This window comes from Euleptes europaea, chromosome 3 (assembly GCF_029931775.1).
Source record: "Euleptes europaea isolate rEulEur1 chromosome 3, rEulEur1.hap1, whole genome shotgun sequence".
Taxonomy (NCBI): Eukaryota; Metazoa; Chordata; class Lepidosauria; order Squamata; family Sphaerodactylidae; genus Euleptes; species Euleptes europaea.
This window is the reverse complement of record NC_079314.1, coordinates 116,898,024-116,919,655: the sequence shown is the minus strand read 5'-3', so window position 1 is coordinate 116,919,655 and position 21,632 is coordinate 116,898,024. Positions and strand designations below refer to the sequence as shown.

Sequence of the window (21,632 nt, the reverse complement as noted above, 5' to 3'; positions counted from 1 at the left end):
GGATTGAACCTGGGACTTTCTGCATGCCAGGAAGATACTACCACTGAGCCACAGCTCAGTGTGACTAGCCCAAGGTCACCCAGCTGGCTTCGTGTGTAGGAGTGGGGAAACAAATCCAGTCCACCAGATCAGAGTCCACTGCTCCAAACCACCACCCTTAACCACTACGCCATGTTGGCTCCACCTTGTCCAACTACTGGTGAACAAGTCAACATTGTACCAAATGAAAGCCAGAGAACACCGTTCACTCCCTCTTTCAAGAACCTTAAGACATTTTCTTCAAACCTTTTGAGAATCCCACTGTTGTCTGTCCCACACTAAACTGTTTTTTTTTTAACGTAAGTATGTTCCAGCAAAGCATTAATATGGGTTAAAAAATATTCCTTCTTCACCTTACTCGGCAACTAACTTGCTAGTTAAGTGCATGGCAAGTATATTTCTCTTGCGGCTCGCTTCAGCTTCCTAATGTGGCTGGCCCCTGGACAGTTTCTCCTCCACCAGTCTGAGACGACAGTACTGCGTTCGAATGACCCAACTGTCTGCTTCAATACAGGGCAGCTCTCTGTGTGTTCGTGAGCCCTTGAACAAAGAAGCCCTTACTTGGCTTTGAGCGTCTCCTCCTGAACGTTCCACTGGGGATCTTCCACCAGCTGCAGCTCCCGCAAAACACTCCCGGGTTTGTAAGCCGAGTTGATCACCATACTGAGGACCTGTGGGAAGATGGCAAAAGAAAAATGGTGCTTGTTTGGGCGGGTTGGTGTTCGAATCCGTGGGGTGCTCCGGGCTGCATTCTGGAACAATAAAAGGACCGCTGCCGATGAGATCTTTCCTTGGCAGCTCAATCAATGACGTCCCAGCAAATTACCCCAGGAAGAACAAGCAGAGTTGGTTTTTATATGCCGACTTTCTCTACCACTTAAGGGAGACTCAAACCGGCTTACAATCACCTTCCCTTCCCCTCCCCACAGCAGACACCCTGTGAGGTAGGTGGGGCTGAGACAGCTCTAACAGAGCTGTGACTTGCCCAAGGTCACCCAGCTGGACTCGTGCGTAGGAGTGGGGAAACAAATCCAGTTGACCAGATTAGCCTCCGCCACTCCTGTGGAGGAGTGGGGAATCAAGCCCGGTTCTCCAGATCAGAGTCCACCATTCCAAACCACCACTCTTACACTACACCACGCTGGTTTCATTAGTTGGTACCAGGTGAAGGGCTTTATCAGTCAGGGTCCCTAGCCTGTGAAATCCACTCTCTGATGACACCCATGCCACGCAGGACTTTCTTAATTTCCGCAAGGCTGAACTGATCAGGTTGTCCTTTGATGGCTAACCAGAGGCTCTGGCTTGGTTTGATAGTAGCATGGTGCCGAGTCATATATTTTAGTATTTTATATGCAATATTTGGTTTTATTGCTTTTCAACGTATCTATTACGATGGTTTTTTAAGTGTTGTAAGTCGCTGCGAGACCCCCCCTGGGTGAGCGGTGACTAGAAAATCTAATAAATAAATAAGCAAATGACTTCAGGGCCTTATCACTGGTTGCAAGGATGCCATGAACCAATTGGTGCATACGCCAGAAGGGTTGGAACTAGGACGTCTCCAATCCCACGCGCATGGCAAACAATTGTCACAAACTAACAGAGGAGCAAGATCTGAGTCTGGTGGCACCTTAAAGATGGACAAGATTGCCAGGGTGTAAACTTTCGAGAGTCAAAGCTCCCTTCACATGAACGCATGAAACTGCCTGATACTGAATCAGACCCTTGGTCCAACAAAGTCAGTACTGTCTACTCAGACCGGCTCTCCAGGGTCTCAGGCGGAGGACTTTGACATCACCTACATGCCTAGTCCCTTTAACTGGAGATGCTGGGGATTGAACCTGGGACCTTCTGCATGCCAAGCAGATGCTCTACCGCTGAGCCATGACCACTCTTCCTACTGCATTGAATTTCCTGCATTGTGTAAGGGGTTTGGACTAGATGATCCTGATAGTCCCTCCAACTCAATGATTCTATTATTCTACTGGGCCACCAGTTACATACATGAATATCTACATGAAGCTGCCTTCTACTGAATCAGACCCTTGGTCCTTCAAGGCCAGTATTGTCTACTCAGACTGGCAGAGGCTCTCCAGGGTCTCAGGCAGAGGTTTTTCACATAACCTACTCAACTAGTCCCTTTAACTGGAGATGCTGGGGATTGAACCTGGGACCTTCGGCATGCCCAGCAGGTGCTCTACTACTGAGCCACAGCCCCTTCATCAGATACCTTCATCAAATAAGGTGCTAATGGACTCAAAATCTTGCTCTTCTACTGCAGACCAACATGGCTACCCTCTCAAAACCAACAAAGGCTTGTCAGGACAGCTGATTGTAGCCCCAATGTCCCATTAACCACTAGTATTCCCTCACTTTCCAGACATAAGCTAGAAAAGGAGGATTTTACTGGGAACCCAAAAACCAAGACATAACTGATAGCCCGATGTCATCATATTGTTCTGATGATGCTGTCTGAGGTATGGAATTCCCAAGTTTCTCTTCCTCCTCTATTATATAGCTTTCCCCCCCCCCCCCTTGACTGGCTTGTTTGTCCATATGGCCTGTACTAATCTTGACACATATCTGAGAAGCGGGCTCTGAGAATACGGTTGTTTCTTCATCAAGGTGAAAAACAAAGAGGCAATATCACCGGCTCTTATTTCTTCAAGCCATTGGACTCCCGTGGGAGTCCATTATCACCTTAGCCATGTTCTCCTCACAAAGACATCCTCTCACAATTTCACACACAGTTAAACACCGTGCAGGAAAAGGAATAAAAAAAACCCCCAATCCCTCGCCCTCTTTGGATTCTCTGGAGAAGGAGATCTAATTGGGTTTAACACCTCCACTGGAATTCCCATTTAGTGGAACACAGTTTTGTTAAACTTGAGACCAACCGGGTAGAGAGAAACTGGGAACATTTCCAAAAGGGCTTTGGAAGATGGGATGGAATCAGTGGTGTGTGTTCCGTACATCTAACACTGATGTGTCCCCAACCCTGGCCAATGTTCACAGCAGAGAGGAAACACAGACAACTGCACACAGCTATTGGTGTGAGCTCTTTACCAACAGTTCCGGGAACAACCTTCTGAATTTTCGGTTTCATGCTAAAGTGCTGAGCTAGGAGCAGGAGAAAAGTTCACAACACGGGTCATTTGCGCATGGTTGCTGTAGCCTCCTTTATTCCCTGTTTCAGCCAGGATCAATTTTTTCTGAACGCACGCTATCTCATTCCTTGTCGGCTCAACCCTGTTTCAATGCAAAATGAACCCGACTTTTCCCATTCCTCTTGTGGCCCGAATTAAACCATTCCTCCTGGCTCTTTCCGGAATCACTGAGCGAGGGTACAACTTTCTCGGGTTGAGCTTCGCCCCACCCTTTTCCAAACCCCTCTTCAAGGCAGCATGCATATAGCCACACAGGGGAAGCACAGAAGACTGGCTTCTCTCACAGCCAATCACGAAGCAGTGTGTAAAGAGGCAGGGATTCAAGTGCTTCCTGCTACCTCGGAGCTCTTTCTGAGCAAAAGAAAGGCTTTTTTAAAAAAGAGGCTTGGATTTCTCTCTCCCCCCCCCTTTCAGATTGCTCCATTTTTTGTTCATAAAATGCTTTTTTATGCAGCAGTTGGGTCTAGGGGGAAGGGAATCTTCTCAGGGTGAGTACTGTGAAGTCAGCCAATTACAGAGCAGCATTTAAAGGGGAGGGACTTGATTTGAACTTGGGAGACTGCTTTTCTGTATTCATGCCTCCCTTTGCACACAGTTTCATCCCTGATCATTTTAACCAATGCATGCAGTTTCCCCCAACCCGGGTTACTTTGATCCTGGCTGAAACGGGCAATAAAGGAGGCTACAGCGACCATGCATAAATGACCTGTGTTGTGAACTTTTCTCCTGCTCCTAGCTCAGCACTTTAGCACAAAACCTTGGGACTTGATTTGAACTTGGGAGACTGCTTTTCTGTATTCATGCCTCCATTAGCACACAGTTTCATCCGTGATCATTCCAGCCAATGCATACAGTGTCACCCAACCCGGGTTACTTTGATCCTGGCTGAAATAGGGAATAAAGGAGGCTACAGTGACCATGCGTAAATGACCACAGAAAGCTGGGGGCGGGTTTCCCTGTAAATGCTCAGCCATTTGGAGGCATGTAGGTATTTTGTTTCACAAAAGCACTTCTGTTGCCACCTTCAACTGTTGCCCTGATCAAGACTTTCTCTACCACTTAAGGAAGGATCAAACTGGCTTACAATCACCTTCCCTTCCCCTCCCCACAACAGACGTCCTGTGAGGTAGGTGGGGCTGAGAGAGTGTGACTGGCCCAAGGTCACCCAGCTGGCTTCATGTATAGGAGTGGGGAAACAAATCTAGTTCACCAGATTAGCCTCCACCACTCATGTGGAGAAGTGGGGAATCAAACCCAGTTCTCCAGTTCAGAGTCCACTGCTCCAAACCGACGCTCTTAACCACTACACCACACTGGAACACACATCCTCGGGAGGTGGTGGGCTCTCTTTCTCTGGAGTTTTTTAAGCAGAGACTAGATGGCCATTGGACAGCAAGGCTGAGTTTGTGAACTTAGGCAGATCACGAGAGCGAGGGTAGGAAGGGTTGCATCAATGTTTGGCTGTCATGGCCCTTTCTTACATTCCCAGGGAAATGCCTTCCCTTCCCTGGAGGTTTTAAGAAGAGGTTAGATGGCCACCTGTCAGCAATGCCGATTCTATGACCTTAAGCAGATGATGAGCGGGAGAACATCTTGGCCACCTTCTGGGCATGGGGTAGGGGTCACTGGGTGTGTGTGGGGGGGAGGTAGTTGGGAATTCCCTGCATTGTGCAGGGGGTTTGACTAGATGACTCTGGTGGTCCCTTCTAACTCTTTGATTCTATGATTCTATGATCGGCACTTAGGGGTCAGGAGGCAATTTTCGTCCAGGCCAGATTGGCCAGGGATCCTGGAGGTTATTTTTTGCCATCTTCTGGGTATTAAGCAGGGGTCACTGTGTGTGTGTGTTGGGGGGGAGGTTGTTGTGAATTTCCTGCATTGTGCACGGGGTTGTGCTAGATGACCCTGGAGGTCCCTTTAAACACCATGATTCCATGAAAGCCCGCCGCATGCTGGTAAGCCTCCACATTCAGCAATCCTCACCTCTTTAAGAACGAGCACACACTTGCCGGGCCCCACAGACTGTGGCAGCTCTGCCAATCTTCCTTTGTTCAAATGGGGGCCCGAGAAGCAGCGGTGATTGATGAACAGGGCAGGGCAACCGTATCGCCCGTTGATCGGACCTGCAGGGGAGAGGACAAGACTGATTGCGCTGGCCCGTGTTTCATGGCGGTGCTGGAAAGCGTGACCCCCTTGTGGGGTTTTTGAAGCAAAAGACGTTCAGAGGTGGTTTTGCCATCACCTGCCTCCACGTAGCGATCCTGGACTTCCTTGCTGGTCTCCCATCCAAGTACCAACCAGGGCCGACCTTGCTTAACTTCCAAGACCTGACAAGGTCAGGCTAGCTTGGGCCATCCAGGCCAAGGTACATTTTATACAGTTCATAATTGAGCGTTTCTCTCTTTCTGTCTTCAAAAGGAAATCTTCCTAGCATTTTGAAACAAAAGGTAAAAACCGGATGCAGTTGTGTCTATGGGGAGGGGCCGTGGCTCAGTGGGAGAGCATCTGCTTGGCATGCAGAAGGTCCCAGGTTCAATCCCCGGCATCTCCAGTTAAAGGGACTAGGCAGGTAGGTGATGTGGACTAGATGACCCTGGTGTTCCCTTCCAACTCTATGATTCTATCTATTCTGAGCCCCAAGAGAGTTCCGCAGCACCTAATATAATAGGCATGCTCATAAGAACATAAGAAAATCCATGCTGGATCAGACCCAGGCCCATCAAGCCCAGCAGTCTGTTCACACAGTGGCCCACCAGGTGCCTCTAGGAAGCCCACAAACAAGACGACTGCAGCAGCATTGTCCTGCCTGTGCTCCACAGCACCTAATATAATGGGCATGCTCCTCTGATCCTGGAGAGAATAGGCAAGCATCATGACAAGTATCCATTTTGATTCGTAGCCATGGATAGCCCTCTCCTCCATGAACATGTCCACTCCCCTCTTAAAGCCTTCCAAGATGACAGCCGTCACCACACGTGGCTGCTCTCCTGTGATGACCAAGGTCGCTAAGCTGGTTTCTCGACCAAGGTTCCCCCAAACCCCAGGGTTCTGTGAGAAATCACTAGGGGTTCAGCGAGAAATAGTGATGAATAGGCTAATCATATGTAAATCCTATGTAGGGGTTCCCTGAGACATGAATATTATGTCAAGGGTTCTGCAAGGGTAAAAAGGTTGAGAAACGCTGGTCTGGGTGGTTCCGCAAATGGCATGTTTAGCATTCTATGACAGAAATCATTCCCCCCCTCCAAAAAGGGCATTTTAATTAAAGCAGCAAAATTTTAAATGCTATAGGAGCTTCCAAGCACTCCCCAAACAAAACAAAACCCTCCATGAAACTCACCCATTCTGTCCGGCTGAGGAATCACGCAAGGGCTGTGAAGTATATTTTCCGTGGGCACTCCAGTCAGCAGCCTAGATGACAACAGAATGACGTATGCCATTTAGGGGAAAGCTCAGACACACTTGAAAGAAGACACAACTTCCTATGTGTTTACTGCCTCTAAATTTTTGCCTACATTGGAAACATAAGAACATGAGAAAAGCCACGCTGGATCAGACCAAGGCCCATCAAGTCCAGTAGTCTGTTCACACAGTGGCCAACCAGGTGCCTCTAGGAAGCCCCCAAGCAAGACGACCGCCGCAGCATTATCTTGCCTGTGTTAAGAACATAAGAAAAGCCCTGCTGAATCAGACCAAGGCCCATCAAGTCCAGCAGTCTGTCGACACGGTGGCCAACCAGGTGCATCTAGGAAGCCCACAAACAAGACGACTGCAGCAGCACCATCCTGCCTGTGTTCCACAGCACCTAATATAACAGGCATGCTCCTCTGGTCCTGGAGAGAATAGGTATGCATCATGACTAGTATCCATTTTGACTAGTAGCCATGGATAGCCCCATCCTACATAAGAACTAAGAAAAGCCCTGCTGGATCAGACCAAGGCCCATCAAGTCCAGTAGTCTGTTCATAAGGGGCCAACCAGGTGCCTCTAGGAAGCCCACAAACAAGACAGCAGCATTGTCCTGCCTGTGTTCCACGGCATCTGATATAATGTGCATGCTCCTCTGAACCTGGAGAGAATAGGTATGCATCATGACTAGTATCCAGTTTGACTAGTAGCCATGGATAGCCCTCTCCTCCATGAACATGTCCGCTCCCCTCTTAAAGCCTTCCAAGCCTTCAAAAAATAGTACACAATTATACCAGCCAATACTCAGATTTAACTCTAGGGACCAGAAATCATGAAAAAGATTTCCAGGTTTTTTTTTTTTGGTTTATTTTTTAAAGCTGGCTTCTTTACTTTTACTTCACTTAGTCAGACAATCTCAGTTAGTTTAGATGGTTTTGCTGTTAGCTAAATCCTTTCCAGCTAGGAGTTTTAGATTTAAATATCTACTACGCTGGCAGCTTTTTGCAAATCGGCATTTCAGCTGCAGTTAACCCGTCCTTTGGGATCGTTCCCAGAGGATCCTTGTAATCGATGTGGGCCTCTGCTGAGGGACAGTGGGAAAGGATTCAAATTTTGCCATTCCTGACACAAGAGAATCAAACATTTTGAGACAGTCCCTTAAATCTACAGAGGTAAACATGAAGCCATTGAGTCAGACAATGTGCATTCTAGCCACGCGCGCACATAATTTTAAGGAGGTATCCGCGCACATACTAAATTGCAAGCTGCTGAACACCAAGTTATTCATTTTAGCTGCTGTACTCCATCCTAGAGAGCAAATCTTATTTATTTACATATTAATGCGGCTTTGTTATTTACATTTTAAGTGCCTACTTACTGCTTTTCTGGTTGCACCACTGCGATCTTTCTCGTCCTTTGTACTGCAAAAATGAGAGGAATGGAGTTTTGTAATATAGGTTTGTAAAGGTCTTATACATTTGGGTCTCCCTGTCGGCATAGATCACAATGGGTAGCCGTGTTCGTCTGTCTGTAGCAGTAGAAAAGAGCAAGAGTCCTGTAGCACCTTAAAGACTAACATCATTTCTGGCAGGGGATGAGCTTTCCTGAGCCGCAGCTCACTTCTTTAGATACAGCTAGAATGTGAGTTAGGGTTGCCAGCTCTGGGTTGGGAAATACCTGGAGATTTGGGGGGTGGAGCCAGAGGAGGGCAGGATTTGGAGAGGGGAGGGATTTCAATGCCATAGAGTCAAAGCGGCCAATTTCTCCAGGGGAACTGACCTCTGTCGCCTGGAGATCAGTTGTAATAGTGGGAGATCTCCAGCCACCACCTGGAGGCTGGCAACCCTAAAGTGAGTCCATTTATCCTTAAGTAGAGAAGAGCAAATTCAGACACCCAATGGCAATAGCATGTAAATGTCAATAGCAGGCAAATGACAATAGTAGGCGTGATTGGATTAGGTGTGATATGCAGAGGGGTAGTAGGCATGGAGAAATCAGCATTGGTAATGAGACAGGAATCCCAGGTCTCTGTCCAGTCCAGGAGAATGCATTGTCTTGAGCTTTATTATTAGTTGTAATTCAGCAGTCTCTCTTTCTAATCTTCCTTTGAAATCCCTTTGTACTCTTAAATCAGCTACTCTTAAATCAGCAACTGAATGTCCCGGAAGGCTAAAATGTTCTCCCAATCCAATCACGCCTGCTAATGTCATTTATCTGGATTTGCCATTTACATCCTATTGCCATCGGCTGTTTGAATTCACTCTTCTCTACTTAAGGATAGATGGACTCACATTCTAGCTGTATCTGAAGAAGTGAGCTGTGACTCGCGAAAGCTCTTACCCTGCCAGAAATTTTGTTAGTCTTTGAGGTACTACTGGACTCCTGTCAGGATAGGAACTGCAAACTATATTAAAACTTCTCCCTTTTCATAAGAACTCCGTAAGTGCCTTATTGCATCGGACTGAACATGCATTCAGCTTGGCATTTGCTGGCCAACCACAGCCAGCAAAAAACCTCTGGTAAGTTTACAAGAAGGGTGTGGATGGATGGCTGTCCCTGTTTGCTCACAGATTCTGGTAGTCTGAGGTGCACTGCTGCTGAACACAGATCAGACCAGTGGTCCATCGAGTCCAGCATCCTGTCCCACACAGTGGCCAACCAGTTCCCCTGGAGGCCCAACAACAGGCCATAGATGCCGAGGCCTTCATAAGAACATCTGAAGAGCCATGCTGGATCAGAAAACTGTAGAACCATAGAGTTGGAAGGTTCCACCAGGGTCATCTAGTCCAACAGTGCAGGAAACTCCGAACCACCTCCCCCCCACACCCCCATACTTCATGCCCAGAAGATGGCCAAGGTGCCCTCCCTCTCATGATCTGCCTAAGGTCATAGAATTGCTCGTGGATGGCCATCTAGCCTCTGCTTAAAAACCTCCCAGGAAGGAGACTTTACCACCTTCTGAGGAAGCCTGTTCCACTGAGGAACCGCTCTAACTGTTAGAAAGTTCTTCCTAATGTCTAGACGGAAACTCTTTTGATTTAATTTCAACCCGTTGGTTCTGGTCCGACCTTCTGGGGCAACAGAAAACAACTCGGCACCCTCCTCTCTATGACAGCCCTTCAAATACTTGAAGATGGCTATCATATCCCCTCTCAGTCTTCTCCTCTTCAGGCTGAACATTCCCAGATCCTTCAACCTTTTCTCATAGGACTTGGTCTCGTGCAGCTGCAGTTCCAAAGGACCTTCTGCATTACATTTTCTTCTGCCTCTTTATAAAGAGCCCAGAACTAAATTTCTTACAGCGCTTTGAAATGACTTAAATCTCTTTTCAGATTCAGAGAAGCTTCTCTTTCTCCTCTCAGATCTACCCCTTTGTTTCCTACAGAGTGTCACTCTTTGCCTCAGCAGCCAAGAAAATCTGGGCTAAAACGATATTTAACGAGGGCCATGTTTTTATTCGACTTGCATTTTTTTTTTGTCTGACTGTTTTAATGTTATCATTTGCGATTTGGTTTCGTAGGACAGATTGTAACGGCCTTCGGCTGCAAACAATACACTTTATGGGCTATCGACTATTGATTAAATTTTGCAAGCCGGATTGCCCCCCCCCCCCCCCCAGCATCTTTCCCCACTGTCTGAAGCTTTGCAGGGAGACTTTAGCTGCACCCTCCGAAATTAGGCATGGCTCCCTGATTTTAAAATCAAGCACATTTGGCTCTTGTAAAAAGGAGCGGCGTGCTTTCACATCTGACTTGCAGATGTTAATGCAAACAGACAGGTGATTCTCCCTCCTCCCCGCCCCCAGTGCTATTTTTTTGGGGATGTTTTACATTCAGCAGGCAGCAGAAGAACAACCTTCGTCAGCTGAACCATAAAAATTAAAGAGCTCGGGAACACAAAGAGATCAGCCTGTTCCTTCTCTCTGCGTGCCCGTTTTTCGTCCCTGAAAAATGGTTCTCCAGATGATTTTTATATCTAACAGAAAAGGGAAGACCCCCGTGAGGATCAAAAAATCTGCACAATGGGGTCAGCCATGGCTACAATGTAGGGTTCAGCTAACCCAGATACTCAGATTAGCAGAAAAATCCAATTTCTTATATACACACACACAGGGGAAGCACAAAATATTAACAGCCCATTCCTGAGGGGTGGTGGTGGATCCACGGCAGCCAGGAGCGGTGCAGCCACACAGCCTCCTCAGAGGCTTCCCGGCTGCCGCGCACAATAAAAAAGCCTTTTTTAAAAATAAAAAGGCGAAAATGTGGGAAATGCCCCCATTGAAAACATCAGGGCTGCAACACCAAAAAAAGGTGTTGTAGCCCCACCGCGGCAGTGAGGGGCATTCCCGGCAGAGAGGGGCATCCCCCCCCCCCACCAGCATTCTCTTCTGGGATTTAGTTCCTGGAGAAGCTGCACCGGCATAGGAGCCCCGCGCAACTCCGCAGCACCAAGGCGCCGTCGGGAATGCCCCCCGTGCCAGCGTAAACGCCCCTTATACCATGATAAGTGGGTACTTTCGCTGGCGCAGGGTCATGCTGCCTCCAAACGACTTTCCCACCCTCAGGAATGCACTCTAAGAGTGGTATTTGCACATATGCAGACATTGGGGGTGGGTGGGAAGGAATAGCATTCTGGCAACAGTTTGGCAATGCAAAATGGTGCCCAACATCGAGAAAGTGGTACCAGGCACCAGTGGCATGGACAGGAGGCTATGAAGGTAGGGGAGAAAACTGAGCCAGTGGAAATGGAACCAGTAGGAAGTGGGGCTAGCGGCAAGACAGAATGGGATTTCCACTTCCCCTTGGGTACTCGTGGGTCTCCACTTTTTAAAAATAATGTTGACACGGTCCAGTGAAAGGGTCCTGAGTTGGTGAGGAGCAAGATGGGTATATAAAACCTTTAAACTGAATAACCTGAGCAATTTTGGGGGTGGGAAGTCACTGACAGGAGGTTCTCACCATTTATATGCAATATATTACATGGAATATATATTCTTTACATATACCAATGCATAGGGTTGCCAGGTCCCTCTTTGCCACTGGCGGGAGGTTTTTTGGGCAAAGCCTGAGGGCGGGGTTTGGGGAGGAGAGGGACTGCAATGCCATAGAGTCCAAAGGTCAAAGCGGCAATTTTCTCCAGGTGAACTGATCTCTGTTGGCTGGAGATCAGTTGTAATAGCAGGAGATCTCCAGCCACCACTTGGAGGTTGGCAATCCTACCAATGCACCAAATAACATTGGCAAATTTGACATGAGAAAGAGATCAGGGCTTATGGGCACAGTTTGTGGAAGGGAAAAATGAAAAGGAAAGGGGGATTTGGAAAGGGGGAGGTGGTTGTGAATTTCCTGGATTGTGTAGGGGGTTGGACTAGATGACCCTGGTGGTCCCTTCCAACTCTATGAGTCTATGCGATTTATATCCCGTCCCTCCCCAGCAATGCCGGGCTTGGGGAGGCTCACAACATAGTGTACAATTTAAAGCATACATATTCCAGGTAAAACAATTCAACATTCTTAGAATGCTAATGGAGCCCTTAATCATTACAGGTATAGCATCCCATTAATCGTTCCAAAATGGGGATCAGATCCCGCAAGGCCTTGGTCTGAGAGTTCTGCCAGGCCGAGGCCAGAGCTGAAAAGGCTCTGGCTTTGGTCGAGGACAGCCTGATACTCTTTGGGGTGGCGATTTGGGGGATCTGGGTGCTGCAAACATGAGAAGTTGGAATGAAAGAGGGGAACGGATTATGAAAACATCACTTAGCTCAGATTCATTCAATCAATCTCTCCAGAAACTCTTAGTTCCAGAGAATATAGGTACCTGTTTACATTATTATGACCAAATAATAGGGCAAATCCTTGGGGTTCTAAATAGTTCAAAAATGAATTATTAAAAAAAAAACAATAAAGGATGAGAAGTTTTCTAGCCCCCCTACTTGTATGTGCCCAATGGTACCTAGGTCCTGAATCTTACCACTCCAGAGGAGGCTTTTAGGAGCCTCACAAAATTTCATGGCTTCCCATTAGGTGAAGATTAATATGCTAGAACACCGTAGTCACTATTAAAAATGTAAGCCCGCTCTTTTGTTACTTACAAACTGCTTTACGTGGCGCTGACAGCTTGTAAGCGTTCGCTTCGCACCAGCCAACCGGGAATATGTCCATTGAGTCTACATCGACTATGTATTCTGAAGCGGGCTCCCGCAACCCTATAAAAACAAATTTACAAGGCAATTTTTAAAACTAGAATGGCAGTTCTGGCAGACGCAGAAGCATTAATTAAAAAAAAAAATGATACATGGAAATAAAATCTCTGCAAGTACACCTCTGCTTCTTGTTCCCTTGTATGTATGTGTGTTTAGGTATGAAACACATACACACAGACACACAACAGTGATTTTTTTAAATCAATGTTGAATTAACCCAGCTTTGTTGTACACATAAAAAAGGACAAGTTATTCCCTTTAGAAATGAAAGCCCTAAAATCTGATATTAGACTGTAAAATTAAGAAGAAGAAGAGTTCGTTTTTATATGCCGACTTTCTCTACCACTTAAGGGAGACTCAAACTGGCTTACAATCACCTTCCTTCCCTTCCCTTCCCCACAACAGACACCCTGTGAGGTAGGTGGGGCTGAGAGAGTTCTAAGAGACCTGTGACTAACCCAGCTGGCCTTATGCGTAGGAGTGGGGAAACAAATCCAGTTGACCAGATTAGCCTCCGCCGCTCATGTGGAGGAGTGGGGAATCGAGCCCGGTCCCCCCGATTAGAGATCACCGCTCTTAACCACTACACCACGCTGGCTCTCCAGGTAATAGCTGGAGATCTGCTATTACAACTGATCTCCAGCCGACAGAGATCAGTTAACCTGGAGAAAAGCTTCTACAGTCACCTGGAGCGTTAAAATACGTAAGTACAGGCATGACAACAAGTGGGGAAATGGTGATCTATGACCTGACTGACCCGAGGATATCGTCAAAATCCCAGCTCCCCTGTTAACACCGATTTTTTTTAAAACAACAGAACGCAGCCTGCGTCAGCTGGAGTCGGCAAGATGGCGACATGGAGACTGGAGCGCTATCGCGAGACGTCCACGCTACGCTCCAGATAGCTGGCGGCGGGGCGGGGAGAAGAGGCAGGACAAAAATTCCCCGACATATTCTAAACGGCGCAGGCAAATCTCACAACACATGCTCTCGCTCTTTAAGATAATCTCACATTCAACTAAGTAGGCTTAATGACAAACATCTACTCAGCTAAGCGTTGGAGAGGCCCATAAGCGCCTCATCAACTCCTCGTTTCCAAGAGATTATTAGCAGAGACGAGCTGGAAGTGAACTGAAGTATCATTAGTTTTTCTATACTGAATTATTACTCTCCGTTGGCGCTGTTGTGACGATTGGTGTGTGTGTGTGTGTGTAAGTCTCTCCTTCTATGACAGAAGATAACGTACAGCTCCGTTCCCCGACAGCCCACAGAGCAAAACAAGACAGGACAATAGAAGTAATTATGCGCCTTCCTCATTTAATTTGGCACCAATGCAAAAAATAATAATCTGGCAAGGTTTCAAAGCGAAACAAAAGAAAAATGATCAGACTGCCACGTGCAAAAGCTGAACATTGAAGAGGAAATCTTCATTCCCGTCCATTTGTTTCAACTATAAGAAGAAGAAGAGTTAGTTTTTATATGCCGACTTTCTCTACCACTTACAGCGCATTCCTGAGAGTAATGCCTGAGCCGGGCTTAGGAAGCAACCTTAGGAAACAACCTACCAGGCACAAAAAAAAGTGCAACCCTCATGGGGTTGCATGGGAGATATGCCAGCAAAAAGCGGGCGTATCTCAACAACAAAAAAAGGGGGCGTTCCTGAGCCGAAATGGCTCAGGAGGCCGACTAATGTTGGCACCGGCCAGGGTTAACGCCCCAGGAACCTCTCCCGGCTTGCTGCTGCGGCCTGTGCCTGCGGCCAGAGGCTGGCAGGAGGCTGCGGCGGTGTCCGGGCCCAGCGCTGCTGTGGCGGTGGCCGGGGACCAGCGTCCGGGCCTGCACGCCGGCGCTGGGGGCACTCACGCCGGCGTGCGCCTTCCGGACACCGGCGTTGTGGGCCTCTGCACTGGTGGAGGCCTTCGTTGGCCTCCTAAGGGCTTTGGCCATGCCCGCCGGCGCACCTCAGGAATGGGCTGTTAAGGGAGACTCAAACCGGCTTACAATCACCTTCCCTTCTCCTCCCCACAACAGACACCCTGTGAGGCAGGTGGGGCTGAGAGAGCTCGAAGAGAGCTGTGACTGGCCCAAGGTCACCCAGCCGACTTCGTGTGGAGGAGTGGGGAAACAAATCCAGTTCACCAGATTAGCCTCCGTCGCTCATGGGGAGGAGTGCGGAATAGAAACCCGGTCCCCCCGATTAGAGTCCACAGCTCCAAACCACCGTTCTTAACCACTACACCACGTTGGCTAATTATTGTATTGGTCAGGCCAAGGAAAAAGCCAATCACATTCACGATGCAGAGTAAGGAGCACCTAGAGTAGCCAGAATCGTCTTCTGGATAAGACTGTCGAGGGGAGACCTACTATTCACCCACTGCCGGTGGGAGATCTCCCACCCCCCACTCCTGTTTTCTGCCGCTGCTCCAGTGAGAGAGAAAATAAAAACTGCTGTTGGTGTGACAGTGCTCTATCACATCCTGGGAAAACCTAGAAGTGATGTTATGCCACTCTAGGAGTCACCAGAAACCCTATGGTTTCCATAGAGTTCCGGCATTTCCTAGAGTGGCTTGACATCACTTCTGGGTTTCCCTTGAAAGTGACATAATCCCATCGCTCAACGGCACTCCTCCATGTCCCTGCACCCCCAGAATCCCTAAGTTTAAACTCACAATGGCCCTGTGAGATAGGACAGTCAGAGAGGTAAAGATCACCCAGGAAGCTTCACGGCAAACTGGATATGTGAACCCAGATCCTAGTTTGACGCACTAACCACTACACACCACACTGCCAGCTCAAATGCTGAGCATGTTATAATAAATGGCTAGTGGGTCATGACTAGCTAGCGCTAGGCAATTTCCATGATACCAACAGTTTGGTCGCATGTAACCATTTTTGTGTCCAACATGCTTTGGGATTCATACTTTATTTACTAGCTCTAGCATGGAGCCTCGGAATAACGGACACACCGACATGACACACAGACACCTCTACTCTCCAACCAAGCCAAAAAGCTTTATTCAAATGTTGTTCTGGAGCCTGTTCTGATGTTTGAACATGGGGAACAATCTTTTAAAAACTCGTTTGGGCTTTGCGGACCATAAGGGTTGTTGAAATACGCATGTGGTAAGATTCAGGTATTTGCACACGCAAGCCTGAAATCTTCAACATATCATTTCATAAGAAAGGCCCTGCTGGATCAGACCAGGGTCCAGCAAGTCCATCAGTTTGTTCACACAGTAGCCACCCAGGTGCCTCTAGGAAGCCCACAAACAAGACGACTGCAGCAGCACCATCCTGCCTGTGTTCCACAGCACCTGATACATTAGTCATGTTCCTCTGATCCTGGAGAGAATAGGTGTGCATCATGACTAGCATCCATTTTGACTAGTAGCCATGGATAGCCCTCTCCTCCATGAATAGGTCCAGTCCCCTCTTAAAGCCTTCCAAGTTGGCAGCCATCACCATATCTTGGGGCAGGGAGTTCCACAATTTAACCATGCGTCGTGTGAAGAAATACTCCCTCACGAAATTAAAACCCCCAAATATCAAATCATAAATGATAAGTTCCATGTGATACAGTCATGACTGTAGCTTACCTTCCAAGTGAAGCCACATTAGCCTCCCCTTCACTGAGGTGACAGAAGCCACACAAATTTCGGCTGGATTCCTGGGGTTCACAGCCTCTAACTTCATGTTTTTCGTGAAGCCGCGACTGAAGGAGACCTAAAATAAGAGGCAAAGTAACGGTAATGAAGACCCATGTTACCTCCAGGCTTAGCTTTGTATCCTTTCTCAGACGTTAGTTTTGGGTTTTTTTTTAAACAAGAATCGAAAGTTGTTTTAAAGAAAGGTTTGCTGCTCATGGCGAGCATACTGGTCCCATTTTCGCCCAGGTTAGAACTTGGAAGGGAGACCACCAAGGAAGTCCAGGGTCGCTACGCCGAGACAGGCAATGGCCAACCCCTGTTTGTCTCTTGCCTTGAAAACCGCAAGGGGTCAATATTAAGTTGGCTGCAACCTAGTGGCACTTTCCACCACCATTTCCTCTCCGTGGAGCTGCAGCAGAAGATGTCTATGTAACTACAACTACTTGAACCTGTGTTACTCCAACGCCATTACTGGTGTTAATTACCTTAGTATACACTGAACCGTCTCTGTTTCTTCCTGATTGGACTGGAATTTTACATAATTACATGTTCATTCTGTATTCCTTGTATTTCACGTCCTATTGACCTTACTGTTCCCCCCCAAAAAACCCTCCTACATTTACCCACTGACCTTACCATTTCCCCTGCCCCCAAACCTCTTACATATAATGACTGCATAGTGAGGATCCATTCACCGCATCTGAGAAAGTGGACTCTAGTCCAGTGGTTCCCAAGTGGGCAGTACCACCCCGTGGGGTGCGGTGAGATTACCTAGGGGGGCACTAAGAGGCAAGGGGGCAGCAGGGGGTAGCTAGAGGTGGGCCCCTTCAACTGTGTTGTTGGATAGGGTAGGGGGCGCTGGGGTTGAGTTTGTGGAACCAAGAGGGGGCGAAGAGTTTGGGAACCACTGCTCCAGTCCGTGAAGAAAGTAGATTCCTTTAAAATGTGGTGTTAGAGGAGAGTTTTATGGATACTGTGGACTAGCAGAAAGACAAATCAGTGGGTTCTAGATCAAATCAAGCCGGAATTTTCCCAAGAAGCTAAGATGACTAAACTGAAGCTGTCGTACTTTGGTCACATTATGAGAAGAGTCACTGAAAAAGACAATCATGCTAGGAAAAGTTGAAAGCAGCAGGAAAAGAGGAAGACCCAACATGAGATGGATTGACTCTCTAAAGGAAGCCATGGCCCTCAGTTTGCAAGACCTGAGCAAGGATGTTAAGGATAGGATGTTTTGGAGGACATTCATTCATAGGGTCGGCGTGAGTCAGAAGTGACTTGACATAACTTAACGCACACACCCATGAAAATTTAAGCTGGAAAAAAATGTCATTCGCATTTAAGGTGTGTCAGAGTTCTGCGAACTGGCAGACTAATGCCCCAAATTACCTTGAAGCAGTTTCAGGTATTTACAGAATACATGAATGTGCTCTTCTTGAGCATCTGTTTCTTTTTCTTTCCTCTACATGTGTTTCTCTACCATGCAGAAGGATTATAGAATCATAGAGTTGGAAGGGGCCATACGGGCCATCTACTTCAACCCCCTGCTCAACGCAGGATCAACCTAGAGCATCCCTGACAAGGGTTCGTCCAGCCTCTGCTTAAAGACTGCCAATGAGCCGGCTGCGGCAATCTGATCAGAACACAATTTTTCTTTAACATCATGTTGTCCTTTTCAGTGGTAAAGCAATCCTGGCTGCCAGTTTTCTAGCACTGAGAAGCAAAAGTTGAAGGAAGTTGCAAAAGTAAGACGGCCGCGGGTAACGCCGATACAAATTGGATATTAAAAAGGGGGGGGGAAGAACCTTACATTTTTAAAGCAGAACTCTGGAGCCGCTTCCGCTCCACATTGCTTCTGGTAATCCGCCCAGTCAAAGTCATGGCTTGGATAACCTGCGGTAATACCCACAAACACAAACAACCAGATTAGAGTCTGCTGCTCATGTGGAGCAGTGGGGAATCAAACCCTCAAACCCAGTTCTCCAGATGAGTCCACTGCTCCAAACCACTACACCATGCTGTCCGTGCCAGAATCTTCCTCGCTGCCATCGTCTCACTTAAACAGAACATCGGCTTTTCTCTGGTGGCAAATGGCAGCTGTGTGCATCCATCTGCCTACCACCTGTGCGCGTGTCGCTTCTTTGGATGGCGGCCAAGCTCAAAACATTGGCAGGGCGTTTTTTTCCACGTCCGTATTTTTACTGTAGCCCCTATATCGGCAACCCCAAACCATGCACTTTGTACAAATGAACGATTTACTTATTAAGGTCAAAGACCAGCTGAAAAGTAAATATATCACCACTAATGTTGCGCTTTTGTTACGCGGACTGGGTAAGTTTTTAGCTGTTGGCACCCGTTGAAGCCAAAGAGTGCATGACCACGGCGGCAAGTTGCATTATGCGTGACGGCCCTTCAGCAAACGGAAGAATTCTCTCCCCTTAACAGCGTGCAAAATAGCACAACCGCCGTTACTCTTAAGGAAAGAGGTCTATAAATCCAACTGTATAAATATACACAGTGCCCTCTCCCAGTTTATATATAGCAGCTGTTAATTGATATTCATTTGCTGACAGGCACCAAGCAGCAATCAAGAGTCTGGGGGACTTGCACATTCCACTTCTCCCCAATGCTTCATTCTGATGTCTCCCATACAAACCCACTTGAAATTGAAAGAGAGAGGAGGAGGAGAAGGAGAAGGAGGAGAAGGAGGAGGAGGAGAAGAGTTGGTTTTTATATGCCGACTTTCTCTTCTACTTAAGGGAGACTCAAACTGGCTTACAATCACCTTCCCTTCCCCTCCCCACAACAGACACCCTGTGAGGTAGGTGGGGCTGAGAGAGCTCTAACAGAGCTGTGACTTGCCCAAGGTCACCCAGCTGGCTTCGTGTGTAGGAGTGGGGAAACAAATCCAGTTCACCAGATTAGCCTCCGCCGCTCATGTGGAGGAGTGGGGAATCAAACCCAGTTCTCCAGATCAGAGTCCACTGCTCTTAACCATGCTGGCTCTGTCCACATGTACGTCTTGCTCCACCTTGGCTTCCGTACTGCAGAGTGGAAAATTTAGTCCGGATCCATCTCTATGTATTGCAGGCAGTGTATATTTACCTCCAGGGAACCACTAAAAGCACACATGGTCCCGTTTATACAGTGGCAGAACAAGAGACCCTTCTGCCTTAGGTACGGGAGAGTCACTCCCAAGAGGACTTGGCGATCATCTGACTTCTTATAAGGTAACATAACAGCCTCCTGTGCCGGAGACTCCCTCTCCTCCTCGAGCTCTTAATGCACAGGCTTCAATGAGTGGGAAAGAGAGGCTTCAGGAAGTACTAAGGTAAGGTAAGGAAAGGCACATAGTGCCTGTGTGGTCTGAGCATCTATAGTTAATACACTTAGGTCATTTATGCATGGGAGTTTTACCTGAGGTTCATTGCGGGCTGGACCCCACCCTTTCCAGTTGGGAATCTGTGCACCAGCAGTCTCCAAGCTCAAATCAAGTCCCCGCCCCTTTAAATGCTGCTTTGTAATTGGCTTACTTCGCAGGGCTCCCTGTGAGAGAAAATCCCCCTCCAAACCCAACTGCCACATAAAAAAGCATTTTAAGAACAAAAACCAGGGCAATCTGAAAGAAAGCGGGGGAGAAATCCAAGCCTCGTTTTAAAAAGCCTTTCTTTTGCTCAGGAAGCAGGAAGCATTTGGATCCCCACCTCTTTACACATTGCTTTGTGATTGGCTGTGAGAGAAAGCAAGCTTCTGTGTCCAGTGCTTTGCCTTCTGCACAGAGATTTCTGCCGGGCTGAGCTCAGGGGTGAGGGAAGAATCAGGTTAACAGAGGAACGGGAAGTCCCAGGATTTGTGAGGGCTGGCAGCGAGGTCATCTCTAATGGACGGAAAACTCATGCATAACTCCAAAGAACAACTGAGTCAGACAGGGGGTGAACGTGAGTCCAGGTACCCATGCATAAACGACTGTAGACATTTATGGCTCAAGTGATATTTAAACCAGGGATTTCTTGGAGTTCACTGGCTCTTACCAGGCTTTCAGAAGCCTCAAAACTTGACACCAGTACTAGCTTTTATCGACCTTTTTTCTTCATCGGCACAGCAATAGTGCTATTTTGCATGCTATTAAGGGAGAGGAATGCTTTTATTGGCCAAAGGACCATCACATTTCATATAACACTAATCTGTGTTCATAACACCCTTTCGTTACCAGGGATTTCTTGGCTTACACTGGCTCCTATCCGGCTTTCGGAAGCCTCAAACACTTTGCAACCTGTAGCAGCTGTTCTGTTTTTATTAAAATTCCTTGATTCAAAGGTTTTATTTTATGAGTTTGAAATTTCATTATTCATGTAGACAATAAGGATATCTGTACCTCTCAGGCCTCTCCTTTTGCTTGGTAAGTACAATAGACGCCAGACACAAAACCACAATAGGAAGAAAACCAGTCTGCATTTCAGACAGATAATAATTGCTTTTCAGAGTCTGGGATCCCAAAGGCTACGCTAGTGAAATTTTCAAAATTTCCCCCTTTTGATCTGCAGTCAGACACACCATGTTACAAACAATATTTGCTTCACAAAGTTATTTGAGTTTTCTGCAAGGCACGGAGTGGGGGTTCCTTTTATGAAACTCATAAGACCTGTTTGCCGAAGTTCTTTGGATCCCCAACCCTTTGGATCCCCAACCAAGCATTTAAGATGGTATGACTCAGAGGCTTTGGTGCGTTTGGTTGTCTGGGCAGCACAAAAGAAATGAGCGCACACCCCACAGGTAACACTGGTCGCTTATGCATTGGAGTTTTACTTGAGGTGTGTTGGTCGCTGGACCCACACTTTCCTGTTGGGAATCTATGCACCAGCAGTCTCCAAGCTTAAACCAAGCCCCTGCCCTTCAAATGCTGCTTTGTAATTGGCTTGCATTGTAGTATTTACTGTGAGAGAAAATTTACCCCCAACCCAACTGCTGCATAAAAAAGCATTTTAAGAACAAAAAACAAAAAAAGTAGCAATCTGAAAGGAAGGGGGGGGAATCCAAGCCTCGTTTTTAAAAAGCCTTTCTTCTGCTCAGAAAGTGCTCTGAGGAAGCAGGAAGCATTTGAATCCCTGCCTCTTGACAGGCTGCTTTGTAACTGGCTGTGAGAGAAAGCAAGCTTCTGTGTCCCGCGCTTCA

General features: G+C 47.4%; 1 protein-coding gene across 1 annotated transcript in view; it reads right to left on the bottom strand.

The window, feature by feature from the left end:
* SFMBT2 (Scm like with four mbt domains 2) overlaps positions 1–21,632 on the bottom strand; it is a 65,829-nt gene that overhangs the window by 9,156 nt on the left and 35,041 nt on the right. Inside the window, exons 8-14 of the mRNA XM_056846616.1 lie at positions 18,271–18,353; positions 16,410–16,536; positions 12,703–12,816; positions 7,990–8,032; positions 6,544–6,614; positions 5,187–5,326; positions 601–710 (exon numbers count right to left, since the gene is read on the bottom strand). Coding sequence (XP_056702594.1) covers positions 601–710; positions 5,187–5,326; positions 6,544–6,614; positions 7,990–8,032; positions 12,703–12,816; positions 16,410–16,536; positions 18,271–18,353 — 688 coding nt within the window. The remainder of the gene's footprint in view (positions 1–600; positions 711–5,186; positions 5,327–6,543; positions 6,615–7,989; positions 8,033–12,702; positions 12,817–16,409; positions 16,537–18,270; positions 18,354–21,632) is intronic.